The sequence below is a fragment of the Thermobia domestica genome, chromosome 16 (assembly GCF_964235325.1).
Source record: "Thermobia domestica chromosome 16, izTheDome1.hap1.1, whole genome shotgun sequence".
Taxonomy (NCBI): Eukaryota; Metazoa; Arthropoda; class Insecta; order Zygentoma; family Lepismatidae; genus Thermobia; species Thermobia domestica.
In genome coordinates this window covers 38446434-38461485 of record NC_137469.1, presented here as the reverse complement: position 1 = coordinate 38461485, position 15052 = coordinate 38446434, and the positions used below count along the sequence as shown (strand labels likewise).

The following is a 15052-nucleotide window of genomic DNA, read 5'->3' as shown; positions in this document are numbered from 1 at the left end:
GAGTAATCGAACGTGAGGTGAGGTGATTTTAACGTCCCGTTCAGCAGCGAGTCTATATGAGACGTGAACCTACTTATTAAGGTGGAATCCGAACCACATGAGCTCCCGCCGGGAATCGAACCCGGGTCTCCCATGCCAAAGGCGCGTATGCTAACCGCTTAGCCACGAAGGAGCTCACGCATGGCCCTGATTGTAGCCCATTGAGGCTCCACACCGTACTAAAGGTCAGATGTGCTGTGCAGCTCTGAAACTCTACCCAGTATTGTGTAGTCATGTAACGAATCTGTGGTATGAATTTAAATTTTCTCATACTTCGTCTTGTAATTTCTACATATGACAGTATATTAAATCTTTGGGATTATTTTTCAGCTCTTATACCGTTTTAGTACCGTAATTCTGTTTGAGATAAACGTATCACTACACACTAATAGTATAATGTTATAAAATATTATAATAGTTTCATAATATTGCAAAATAAAACTGAGTATCTAACTGAGAAAGTTTGTTTGTGCTTAAAATAGTGGCAACAGTAATGGAAAGATATTGATTTATGTGTTGTACATAGTTTAATATTTGGAAGGGTATTTAATTTTGTGATTTTGCCTTTTTTTCTTTTAAATTTTAGCTTCAAGATAACGACATATTTGAAAGGCAGACAAGAGCGACATCTAGTCCTACAGTTGAATTAGCCATGTTCTTCGACGAGGCAGGCTACAAGATGTTTTCACCTTACTTCAAAAACGATGATAATCAACTCAGAGATATGCTTCTTGCGTATCTTAACGGAGTAAGTAGGTTCTATTATATATCATTCATACAATAAAACACCATATGGCCTGAAAGTCAGTTGGCACTAACAGTTATTAAATTCTGTTTTGACTAGCAACTAATTGACTAGAGCAGCAGTTTCCAGTTGATATTATCATCAGTGATATGAGACTTTTGTGCGAGTCGATATAGATTATGCGAGCCCTGTTGTTAGTGAAAAGTTACTTAAGAAACAATGAATAAACTATTTTCAAAACAGCGTGTTTTTGTACTGCAAATGTAGTGGAAAATTATCATGTCCAGTGATACTAAAATGTTTGTGGATTGTTTTTCTAAATATCGCACAGCCATCTCACTAATGTATTACGAAATTAAATAAAAGATTTGAACAGACCAGAGAATATATACTGAGAATATAACAGTTGATCCGAATTGTTTCATACTGTTATCATCAACATCAACAAGAAAAGTGTCCAATGAATACTAAATACCTAAAACAAGCCTAGAAAGGATGCTGCAGAAACCAACTTCACTCCAAAGCCTACATGAAGATGGGCCACACTGTCCCGTCTTACTTCTAATGGGGCGTTTACACTTGGTCGATTTAGTCGCACGACTAAATCGACTCGCTGCATTTGCCACTAAATCGAAGCAACTAGGCCGAATCAGATCGATGGATGTGTTCAATTATTTCAACCACAGAAAATAGAACGTCTTTCAGTTCAGTTGCCAGTCGATTAGTCGCTTTCGATCAACAGGCGATTAAGTTGAATTCCCGTTTACACGGTCGATTAAGTTGAAAGTGACGTCAATTCAACTGAATCGAACGCAAATCGACTAAGTGTAAACGCCCCATAAATGATCATAAACAAAGATATGTGTAGATTTGCGGCTGGCGTACTGACTCATCTATTTTTCCCGAAGTAATTCAAGTATTATTTTTACTAAAATAACCATAATTTTTTATTCTAAGTGACACAACGAAATAGAAATTAGCTTATGACACTGCAATCAGATAAGTTTAATGAAATAATTGAAGTGTTGTATGTAAGCATGTTTAGTAATTCAGGCGCGATGTAGCTTCCTTGTGCCCCGAATTCACCTGTGAAGGTATGTTCTACTTCTAAATCGGGAATATGACTGACGTGGATAGGTTCAGGTTCTACGAGTGTTGTGGGGCAATAACAACATAAATCCTTCCCTAGATTGAAGGGAAAATTGTGCTAAATTAGCTGAAATGTTCGTTTCTCGAACCGGGAAAATAAGTTCATGAAAAGGATTTGAACCTCTTCCTCTTTAGAACACATATGAGGAATGAATTTGGACTTAAACAGATTTGCAGTGTTACAATTCATATCTACGACCCCGAGCACTATGGATTAGCCACTAATATCGATTGATTTAGATTACTTTTGTCACCCACTTCCCCTCTATCCCTCCACCATGTCGATGAGAGATTGATATTAAATACCATCTCAAGTGTCACTATTCATCTCAGCAACTCTGAAAACTATGGATTGGATACTAATATCGGTCGTTCTCGATTATTTTTGTCACCCTCTTCGCCTCTTCTCCATCATTTTCCAAAAATGTTCTAAAATCATAAGTTAGACAAGGGTCACCATAATCAAAATGGTAAAATGGTCTAGTAAGAATTCAATGTCAAATATTGTTAATTTCATTTTTATTTATACAAATAAATTGATCGCTGAACATTTATTTTATTTTGCTGGTTGCTGGATTAACTATCATCAACGGTTTATAGGCCATGTTATTAAGTATCGCTCTTTCATATTGTTAGTCTTTTGCTGGTATCTATATTCTTGTGCTGAAGAGTTCTGTGATTTGGACACGCTCTCCTGAGATTTATGGATTTTTGTAGAAGTAGCTGCGAGGAATGGATAATGTTGAATATTTCGTAGCTGAGTGTTTATTTCACAAAAAATATTTCCTCTCTATGTCGTCTGTAACAATTTCAATTGTAGCCGCAAAAAGAAATTAGCTTTGAAGCCAAGATGCGTCCCCTCACAAAATGAAGAATGAATATATGTGCTTGTGGAGAAAATCCTAGGTAACTGATGTACTGATATGTTTTTGAAAGACTTCTCTGAGTGCTATTCTTGGGGCAAAAGTTTGAATTCAACACTGGTTTTTATATAACGTTCACAATAGCTATTTTGGGGCCGCGGCGGCTCAGTGGTACAGCATTCACCTCTGGTGCTTGGGGTCCCGGGTTCAAACCCTGCTCCCGCCAAGTGAACTTTGTGGTGAACATACACCATGTGCGTAGGTTTTCTTGGGGTTCTCCCGTTTCCTCACACTTTCTTCATTCCACCATTTCATTCATCTCTCATCATAACCGTCTCCTTTAGCCTAACCGGCGTAACCGTGTGACGTAAAACTCAAAAATTTCATTTCATTTTACAATAGCTATTTCCCCAATTTTAACCATAAACAAAGTTAAAATTGTCGGAGAAACCACGGATAATGTAAGACTAGATGTTGGACAATCATTGAGTTCTAAATAATGTCACAAACAAAACAACGTAATTAATTATCTTAAAGTAGCATTAAGAATGGATATAATAAATTTGGATGCAACAATTCTACTGATCTATATGCCATCTATATACTACTGATCTATAAACATTGATTTTAACACGCTACAAAATGTAAACATTCTCCAAATGTAATTCTAAACCTCGTCCTGTGATTATCCTGGAAAGAACCCAGAAATGTCCTACGGGAAGTCTTATTTCCGGGACATAAACTATCATCTGGGTTTCCACAGGATGTCATTCAGACGTCCACTGGCTAGATTGGTTTTGCTTCTGTTCAATTAAGTTTTGGGTGTCCTAAACTAGGGATTTAATTATTTGATATGGTCCACTATATACTAATTTATGGATATCTAAGCTCAAATATTTTCTAATCTTGTATACATAACGGATACCCAAGCTAAAACCTTCTTCAGTCACTTACATTTTGGAGAAACATCTTATGGTCCTAGGATGGAAATCCAATAGATGTAAATTAATACTATAAATGTTGTCGCTTCATCTTTCCTTTCATTGGAATTAATTGGTGATAAAATAGTAATCTTAGAATTGTGGTAATTTCTTTTTCCAGGTTCAAGCCCTTTACCATCATCCAAGCTTAGGTCAACAAATAGACTTGGCGTTAGTTAGATTGGAAATATTCAAACAACAACCATCGGATCTACCTCACTACGATGGAGAACGATCAAAGCTACTTGACTCTTTTTGTGCCTATCATTCCAAACATAACCCTGCAGGAGACTCGAACCCTGACCACTGGGATATGGGGCTCTATATTTCAGGGTAAGCTTTATACATTACTAGAGCAACTCACATTGCGGCATATTATTTGACAATTATGCTTTATTTTAAACTTGTTTTTAACATAAATAATGAAACAGAAATATTATTCTAAGTATCTTATTTTCTAACGATTAATATTTTTACATAGATTCTTTCAAGCTGAAATCAAATTCTATTTATCAATATCATGTATATTACATTATATAGAATGTATGTATGATAATATACAATAATACAAAAAATATTTCAATAATGAAAAATAAACAATGCTAAGAATGACAATCTAGTTACCTATGACACTCACTGTCTCTTTGCTTAATTTTAAGTGAGCCTTAAGATATTCTTCGGGGAGAGAGAGAACAAGATGGCGACGGACATCTTTACACCCGGAGTATTATGCTCCTTCAATTGTGCAATTGTGTTTGTACAATTTTAAATTTTGACAAAATTTAGTTTCTTTACAATTTTTATATATCATTACATCTTTTTTATATGTCCTGAGCCTCTAGCCCGCAAGTAATTTTACAAATTATGTGAAAACAAATCTACTTAGAACAGGCGAATTCGTCCATGTCGGAATGCGCCATTTTATACAAATCTACGTTTTAAAAAACAATTAAAACTAATTTAGTGAAGCAGTCCACTGGGCTATAAGGCTGAGATTTTCTTTATAAATCTCCCAAAAGAAAAATAACTAGAACTAGATAGATATTCTTCTATTAGACACAATCGATTAAAAATTGGAAATCTAATTTAGCTTAGAAAAGCTTCTCTCAATTGAAGTAGATTGTGAATTTCTCTAATTCAAAGTGGGTACTGACCATGAAACTGTTAACCTTTATATTCAGCAATCTGATTTAATTGATGTCCTGTTCCTCAGAGAACTACCGTTTTATTTTCAAATTCTTAAGTTTGAGACTTTGGTATAGATATATTAATAATATAATTGAAAAAGTCTAATCTATAAGAAAAAGTTTTTTTTTCACTTTCTAAAATATCAATTAATGAAATGCTTAGATTTTTATTATTGCTGAAAATAAAATTTAAAATGATAAATATAATTATTGTCACAATAATTAGACTAACAATTAAACATGCAGCTAATATTCCAAGAATACCTTTATTTTACATATTATGGTTTAGGATAGAAATCACATGCCTTAAGTATTGTTACGTTTGTGATGGCGTTTGTGTTTTTGGTTTGCTCTGCAGTAGTGTTGTTAAAATTATTCGAATATCATAAATTATATGTTCTCATTCGAATATTCGAATAATGCATAATTATATGAATTATCCTCGAGGAATAAAGAATGAATACTCTACAAATTACTGAATCCAAAACTGTATTTCCGTAAATATTTAATCTTATTTGTCTGTGCCTTTTCCCATGTTGATTTGTGATCGGCATTCTAGTCTTAATTTTCTTCCCCCACTCTCCTCTAATCTGAGCGTCCTCTATTCTCTGAAATCATTTGTCTTTCAAATCATCTTGTATCTTGTTCTTCCACCTCATCTTGGGTCTTTTCCTTTTCCTTTTCCCTTTTCCTGGGGCATCCAGTTTTTCAATTCTCTATATTTAATCTGTATCTATATTAGGTCTGTAAATATTTTATATCCTTCACTAGTGCAAGGATATAAACTATTAATACACCTGTGACGTAACGGTTGTGAAGTAGATTAGCGGCGTTGTATGTAAATTCTCCGTGCATTTGCGTTGCTGCTAGGTATGCTTCCAATCTTACAATTAGTGCTCTCAACGGGTCGGGTCGGGTCGGGTTGAAGACCGACCCGACCCGACCCGTGACCCGAATTGACTGACCCGACCCGACTGACCCGACCCGTGACCCGAATTGACTGACCCGACCCGACTGACCCGAACCGTGATCCGACCTCATTGACCTGACCCGACAACCCGACCCGAGCTGACCCGATTGACCCGACCCGACCCGAGCTGACCCGATCCGAGTCGGGTCAACCCGATCCGTTTGAGAGCACTATGGTCACGACACTGGGTGAACGCCAAAATGCACTCCCATTGGGAATTAAACCCGGACCACGTGTACCGAAGTCTTACACGTTAACCACTAGCTAGATCAAGCGGTGAATTTGTATATGCATCTTAATGAATATTTGGCACTTTTGAGGTTTGGTTATTTCTTTTTATAACTGATACCAATGTCCGACGTGGGAGAAGTTTATTTTTTTTCTTGCTTTAGTTCTATGGGACGAAATTTTTATTCAAGGTCAGTGTTCTCACCTGCTTGGGTGGCAGGAGGTCTTCTCGGAAGGCAATAGCAAGAGTCTCTTGGCGGAGACAAAAGGAAATCGTTTAACTACAATGATAAGGGTTGAGGAAACGGGAGAACACCTGTGATTTTTTCCAAGCCTTCAACTTTCATTCCAAAATAGGTTCTTATGATTCCGGGACCCGTGCCACTTTGATTTTTCTTTCTTGGTAATTAAAACTTATTTTACATTATATATAGTTGCACGTAAGAAGATACATAATATGAATTTTGTAATTTAAAATTTAAAAATACAGTATGATATTTAATTACAAAGTACTAATTTTATTTCATCACTTTCAGTCCAACAAATGAAATTCAAACAATTCACTCCCTGGGTCTTGGTCATCAATACTGCGTCTTATTCTTTGTCTTGCAGTCAAGTCTTGGTCCTGCATTTCGTAGTTTTGGTGGTCTTTCATGCTATACAAGAGCCAAGAATGCTCGCCTCATCGGTACAAATGAAGACCAAGTGTGATTTTGATTATGGTCTTTCATACTATACGGAAAGCAAGAAAATATGCTCATCGCTACTTGGTGATCACCAAAACAAGGCCAAGAGCAAGATTACTATGCAATTCGTCTTGCATATCCAATCTTTATCTTGTTCTTGTATCGATGTCCTTGAGCTTGGTGAAATAAAATGAAATATTCAGTTTAAGGTCCCTCGATTCTGCACCGAGGCTAAGGGATACGGTGACCATGAGAAATGAATGAAATGGTGGAATGAAGAAAGTGGGATGAAACAGAACCCCGAGAAAACCCACTACACGGCGTTTCTCCACCACAAAGCCTACTTAGCAAAAGCTGGGATCGAATGATGGACACCATGCACCAGAGATGAACTCTCTACCACTGAGCCACCGCAGCCGTGCTTGGGCTTGGTCGTCCATATCCAATCTTTCTTTTAGCCTTGCTTAACACGTTAGCTGCCATGTGGGTCCGATCGGACTTAATGGAGTGATCTAAGAAAATGTTCTTGTAGGTCCGATCGGACCCACAATTTCTAATTCGTCGAATTGACGTTAGAGTACTTGTATTGTTAAATCCTGTCTCTACTGTTATTGAACTGTAGTGTTTTTATTACACATGTAGGTTTTGGTCTTTGATATTGATTATTAACGCCGCTAGGGGCGCTAAATACCAAGTAACAAGCATTTGTTGCTTTTGTAGTTCCGATTGGACCTATGTTTTGCTTTTTCAGTGACATGTTAAAAAGTTTAAAAATGGATTCATTATTTATTCTAATTTATTTTCACAAGATGTCAGTGTCCCTGTCATTTGCTGAATTTTCAGAAAAGTCTAGATCACTACACTGCTATTACTAATGAGATCGAGTTCTGCGCATATTTCTTCGTTTTTCATTGCACAAAGATATTACTTATTAGCACTAAAAGCAAGATGAATATATCCACACATGTAGTAATAAACAAATAACTTTCTAACAGAGTTGCCAGTTCAACTGTAATTTATCCCCTTGCCCATAAACAAAATATAGACCCTACACACGTAGGTCCGATCGGACCCCCAACTTTTATGCACGCGGATTCACTACCATGGCTTAGATTATGTTTCAATATTAATATTATGTTTAAAAAATATGAACAAAACAAGAATAATGTAAGTAAGTACGCTTGGCACTCTACTGGTGAACAACAAAATTCACCCTTGGCAGCAACGTGTTAAACAACTTCTAGTTTTGTTCTAAATCCAGACTCCATATTGGCGTAGATATTAATATTACAGTCGATTGGTAAAATCAATCTTCCACATTTACAAATTAAAGTACACACAAGTACAAAAATAAGCATTTACCATAAAAACACTAGCTGCAAGTGTTCAAAATAGATTTATGGCTTCTATAAAATCAATTGAAAATTGCTATTTTTAATTAGGCAGCTAGTGAAAAACAGCAGCTTTCGACTCCAGCCGAGTTTAAGCTCAACCTAAACTCAGTTGACCAAAGTGAGCTGACCCGACTGACCCGACCCGATAACTCGAACCCGGTTGACCCGACCCGATAACCCGACCCGAGCTGACCCGACAACCCGACCCGAATAACGCGACCGGACAACCCGACCCGAGCTGACCTGATTGACCCGACCCGACAACCCGACCCGAGTAGCCTGACCCGACAACCCCACCCGAGCTGACCCGACTGACCCGACCGGGTCGGGTCGGGTTCAGAAATAATGAAAGATAGATTAATGTAAGGTGACAAAATTAAATCATATAGTAAAACCACTGTATTATTTTAAAACATTTTTGACTTAGAAAGGTAGTAAGTTTGTAGATCTAAATCAACAAATAAAATTAATATATTCTAATCTCGTTTTCACTTCTATTTCACAGTTTGGATTTCTACGCGTATGAAAATGGCCGAAGGAGTGGAGTTACAATGGGTATGTAGTAACTTTATAGTTTTACTTACATATATATATACTTACAACTTTCTATTTAGGGTCAATTTATGTAAATATTCAAAAGATTAAAGAGACAATGATTAGAAAGAAGTAGTCTGTAAGGATCAGAACCCATTAAAGAGAAAGAAAGACTTCGGTGCTTAAAACTCAACAGCAATCCCTTCTTCTTCAGTACAGGGACACACTTCTCAAAACTAATTGTACTATCTCACAAATTTCAAGCTACAAACATAAATTTCACCAGTACTTAAAATTTCTCTTTCTCAAAAATTCTACAAGAATTTGTGAGTAGGGCAGTTTCTCCACTAGTCATGTGATCAAATCTGCGAGTCATTTGATAAGTATATAGGAAGCCCCAAGTACTTGTATGACATGCTGCTGGTTGGACTATTTTCTGTAATTACTGTTCCTTTGGTTCTGTTTCAATTCATTCGGAAGTAGAAACAAATTTGACTATTTTGTACATGAAAGAGTGTAAGAAGATACTTTGCTTGGAGCGTTTTTTTTTTAAGGAATTTGTCAAACAAAGATAAAGCAACTACATGAACAAAAATATTGAAGAAATCAGGCTCATGGACTTGTTCACTGACTTTAAGCTAGTATTTTGCTTTTGTAGGTTCAAGAAGCATACACTTGTATATTTACACTCATATCACAAATGTCCGAACAAGTATTACTAGTCCAGTTTAATCTTAGTATTACTAGCTTTGAAAAATAGCCCTCAGAAATTTCAGTTTTGTTTTGCATGCATTGATTGTTTTTGCATTACTGATGTTGCAATAATAATATATTGCTGAATAGAAATTATTAATAAAATACGAGGGGAGTTCAAAAATAAGTTTCCTCGGCGACTGTGGAGAAAGGTGGGGATGCAAGACCAAAAATAACATGTGGCATTAAAGATTAGACGTACTTTTATTTTTCCACATAAGTACTACATACATTGAGACATATGTCATATCGGTCTACAAGCTTCAAAAATCCTTCCAGGAAAAAGTCACGGCTCTGCATACGGAAGAAGCGTCGAACAACTTCTATGACTTCAGTATTATTGCTTCGAAAGCGCCTGCCACCGAGAGCCTTCTTCAAAGCCGGAAACAGATGGAAGTCACTGGGTGCGAGATCAGGACTGAATGACGGATGGGCAATGCGCTCTCACCCAAGAGTTGCAAGAGAGAGGCAAATAGACTTTCACGAGGCGGTTATGGATTTCTGCTCCCGATACGCCATGTGCTCATTCATAGCGGACAACCGCTCACACTTCTTCCTTTGACCACGGCGTCAAAACGCGCCTTCTCTCCATAGCTAGCACGCTCGGACAGAGAGACTCGTCTCCGCTTTGCGCAGGAGCTGCGATGGCGCCATCTGCATGATCGCGGGCCAACGATACCCACTTGTGTCTGGGTGTGTTGCGCGTGCAACCAATGTCTTGTTTCCTCCATTGCTGTTCGCTTTCCTGGGTATGAATGATGAATGAAACTTTTAGGAAGAAATAAAAAAATATATATATTTTGTAGCTCATTGAATAGTTACGAAGGAAAGGACACAAACTGTTCCATGTTGAGTATTTTAGTAAACTAGCAGAAACGTGGTCATTACACAAATGACGGAAAATGACAGGCAATCTAAATGTTAATATGGTGAATAATAAAGAAAATTATGTGGATGGAATGAGACAACAAAAAGAAGGTGAACAAATACAAAAATATAGGAAATTATAGGTATTAAAGGACTAAAAAGAATAATTTGAGCATTGTTTGAGAAGTAATTACCTTCCTTTGAATATGACAGAAGGTATGAGAGAAGGTGAAAGAGGACGAGTAAGAAAAAAGATTGCATTTTATAAACAATATTAAAATTTTGTAATACCATAAGCAAGAATGTTAAAGGTTATCTCATAAAGAAAAATATGAAAGTTTTATACTATCATACACAACATGAACATTTCATAATAATGTAAATATTAAACTTTGTAATATTATAAAAAATATGAAAGTTTTGTAATGTAAACAATCTTAGCGTTTGTAATATCATAAAGAATATGATTTTTTTTGTAATTTAAGGTATATTAATTTGTAATATTATAAACAATATGAAAGTTTTAAAATGTAAACAATATTAATGTTTGTAATATCATAAACCGTTCTTACAGATTTTGGAATACCGAGAAAGCTAATTAGATTAATTAAGATATGTTTAAATGAATCCCAAAGTAAAGTCCGGGTAGGAAAATTTTTGTCCACGAGTTTTCATGTTGAAAATGGCCTGAAACAAGGAGATGCGTTGTCGCCATTATTATTTAACTTCGCTCTGGAATACGCTATAAGGAAAATCAAAGATAGCAACCAGGGCCTAGAGTTGAACGGTATTCACCAGGTTATGGCATATGCTGATGATGTAAATTTAATAGGGGATGATAGGAGAACAATAGAAAGAAATGCAGAGATCTTATTAAACGCTTGCAGGGACATGGGTTTAGAAGTAAATGCAGAGAAAACTAAATACATGGAAGTGCGTCGTGACCGGAATACAGCAAATTATGGATGCGTTAAAATATTAAATAATACTTTTGATAAAGTGGTTAGTTTCAAATATCTAGAATCAATATTAACAGAGGAAAATCATATTCACGGATAAATTAAATGTCGACTAAAAGCAGGGAATTCGTGTTACTATTCGGTTCAAAATCTCTTGTCGTCGCGAATTCTGTCGAGAAATTTGAAGCTTAAAATATACAAAACGATAATCATGCCTGTTGTTCTGTATGGCTGCGAAACATGGTCACTCTGAGGGAAGAACATAGACTGAAAGTATTTGAGAACAAGATCCTGAGACGTATATTCGGACCCAAGAGGAACGGGAATGGGGAATAGCGGAAACTTCATAACGAGGAACTACATAATTTATATGGTTTACCCAACATTGTTAGGGTCGTCAAGTCTAGGAGGCTTAGGTGGGCAGGTCATGTAGCTAGAATGGAAGAAAGTAGAAACAATTTCAAAGTCTTGACTGGAAGTCCAATCGGAAAACGACCATTAGGAAGACCTAGGCGCAGATAGAAGGACAATATTAAGATGGATCTCGCAGAGATAGGAATACAAAGTAGAAACTGGATGCAGTTAGCTAAGGATAGAAGTCAGTGGAGAGCTTTTGTGAACGCGGCATTGAACCTCCGGGTTCCATAGGCCATAGAGTTAGTTAGTTAGTTAGTTAGTTAATATCATAAACAATATTAAAGTGTGTAATATCATAAACAATATGAAAGCTTTGTGATATAAACAATAATAATGTTTGTAATATCGTAAACATCATGAAAGTTTCTAAAATCATAAACAGTATGAAAATGTTGTACTATTATAAACAATATTAAAGTTACTAATATCATAAACAATATGGTAGATCACTTATGTTTACTATGATAATCATGATAATACATCACTATGCCTTTCGAAATTTAACAACATGCAATACCTTAATATTAGTGCATCGAAAAAGATTATTTAAGGTAATTATATTTACTTTCAGGTCTAGCTACTGTGGGTGGCGTCTGTTTTGACAAATACTCTTGCGTCATAGCAGAACTTGGAACCACAAACAGCTTTGGGAAACCATATCCATCAGCTGGCTTTACTTCAGTCTATATTCTGGCTCATGAAATTGGACACAAGTAAGTGACACGATATTTGTTGTTGTCCGAATATTACAAGATATATATATATATATATATATATATATATATATATATATATATATATATATATATGAGTAGTATATCCCTTTACCGGCCGGAAAAATAATGAAATAATATTTTTAAACACCCAGGATTATGCCCTTTAAGCTAAAGGAGAGGGATGAGTAAATGAATTATTATGAAGTAATTAGTGCAGTAAGAATATGAGAGGAAAAAATCCCGAGAAACCTCACAGACACAGTGTTATCCATCACAAAATTACATAACATGGGATCGAACTAGAAACCCTTCACGCTAGAGATGAGCACTACTACTGAGTCATCATGTCCCCTTTTTAGAAGTGGGTTTGGATTATAAAGAATAATAGAAAATGTCAAGAACAAACAAGAAAAATGTAAATAAAATCAAGGATATAAAATTGAGGATCTGCCCATATGTATCTTCATCTTGTTAAATCAATGAAGCCACAAAATAACCGAGCATCGCACGTCTGATTGGCTACTCCCGTTTCCGCCATCTTCTAATTGACTACTTTCGTTTCCGCCATGATTGTTGGCTCAAAACATTGCGACCTTATTGGGCGGAGTGGGCAGAGTAGGGATGGCGAAACTGTGACGTATGGCTTCAAGATTTTGTTGTAAGGGCGGATCCTCTATCTTATAAGATCCTTGAATAAAATCGTATATAATCCCATTATATTTCCAAAGAAAAACAAGAATGAAAAATTGTAAATTATCTTACATCTGGATAAGTGCTGCTATTCTAAACAGGAGTTTAAACTTTCCCCTCTCTAATTTTTATAATATACCTCAGTTGTAGTCACTGGGGTGCCAACAGGTGAATTTCCGGGTGAAGATTGTGCCCACGAGAATATTTGCGGAGTTATAATTTTTCATCGAAAATAGAGATGGAAAATAGAGATATAATTACATTGAAAATTTAGTTGTAATGCGTATAATCAAACAGTAAAATGGTAAAGTTGGTAGAGAAATGTACTTTTGGAGAGCAGAACATAAATTTAGGTTGTAGAATGATAAGCTTAGTAGGGTTGGGCGCAATCCTTTGTGGGACGGGGAGTCGTTAGTTGTACTCTAGTTCATTTAAGATTTTACTGTATAGTCTATAACAGATCGACGTTAATGATTTCTCTCTTTTCTTTAATAAGTGAAGAACTTCTATGATAGCAAACTGTGTATACAGAAATCCGTTTAATGTTTATGATAACGAAGTTTTCACCAATACCTCGTTAAGAAATACCGTGATGCCACAGTGGTTGTACTCTATGTAAAAACCTCGTATATAAGCTATTGCTCTGGTTTTTAAAGTCTATTTTCTAATTTTAAAAGAGTTCCCATTGTAAATACCCAGTGGTGTTATTCTATTTTTTTTTAACAATCGGTTCTGTATCTATATATTTAACCAGAGAGAGAGAAAATAGAGATGGATAAATATAACTCTCTTAGGAAACAAACAGTACAAGGTAAACAAAAGCAAGATTGTTAGTAGATACCACAAGTAGCAAGTAGAGACCTACACAGCAACCTAATACAAGGTGGTGTGACGAAATTTGGTGGCACTGCAAATATCTTGGAAACGAATTATCCAAGTTAGATAATGGTTGTCAATAAGTACTGGGAAGATTTTAATCCAGCAACGGATCGACAATTGTTGATATCTATGCGTTTCAGATATTGTTTGAGAGATCATATGTAAGATAAGCAAACTAAAATTTACTGTTATACCTGGATATAACAAACGGTTCTGCGAACTCGAAATATTTTAACAACCGGTTCTAGCGAACTGGTGCGAACCGGTTGAGCAGCACCATTGTAAATACCTCATTTATGACAGCTAAAATTTATAATTATTCGCATCTCTAAACTATAATTCGGTCGTGTAATACGTATGTTTGTTTATTTGTTTACAGCCTAGGAATGCACCATGATAGCACTCGTAACAGTTGTCCCAAAGAAGGTTATATCATGTCGCCCTCCCGAGGAACGAATGGAGAAACTCAATGGTCCAGTTGCAGTGCAGATGCTGTGAAGAAGATGAAGTAAGTACAGATTATAAATTATTAGATTATAGTTATGCAGGGTTGCCAATTTTAGAGTTTTTTCCATCGTATCTGGTGGATTTTGCTGATTAACGAGAAAAATTTTCATCTCATGGTTAGGATACGATGATACTCACCTCTAGCTCACACTGAACCACAATCTTTCACACCAGTGGTGAGCTATTGAGAAGCTATCACCACTTTTCTCTTAAAACTGTAATAATTATTCATAATTGGTGAATTATTATTATTATTATTATTATTATTATTATTATTATTATTATTATTATTATTAAGTATTCTGCTGTATGTTCACTTTTCTGGATCTTCAACTTCCTCTTTTAATTCCCAATATTTTTGATTAATTTTTCAAATCATCAATCAGTTGTGTTCTTCTTCTTTCTATTCCACGCTTTCCTTCCATCTTTTCTCTATTGCAGATGAAGAGTATTATTAATAATAAATTTAATTTTTGGCTTTAATATAGG

General features: G+C 35.8%; 1 protein-coding gene across 1 annotated transcript in view; it reads left to right on the top strand.

Moving 5' to 3' along the window:
- The window catches only part of LOC145673030 (A disintegrin and metalloproteinase with thrombospondin motifs adt-2-like), a 121281-nt gene that overhangs the window by 45844 nt on the left and 60385 nt on the right, over positions 1-15052 (top strand). The window contains exons 6-10 of the mRNA XM_081742352.1: positions 626-787; positions 3898-4109; positions 8747-8796; positions 12343-12484; positions 14436-14564. Coding sequence (XP_081598478.1) covers positions 626-787; positions 3898-4109; positions 8747-8796; positions 12343-12484; positions 14436-14564 — 695 coding nt within the window. The remainder of the gene's footprint in view (positions 1-625; positions 788-3897; positions 4110-8746; positions 8797-12342; positions 12485-14435; positions 14565-15052) is intronic.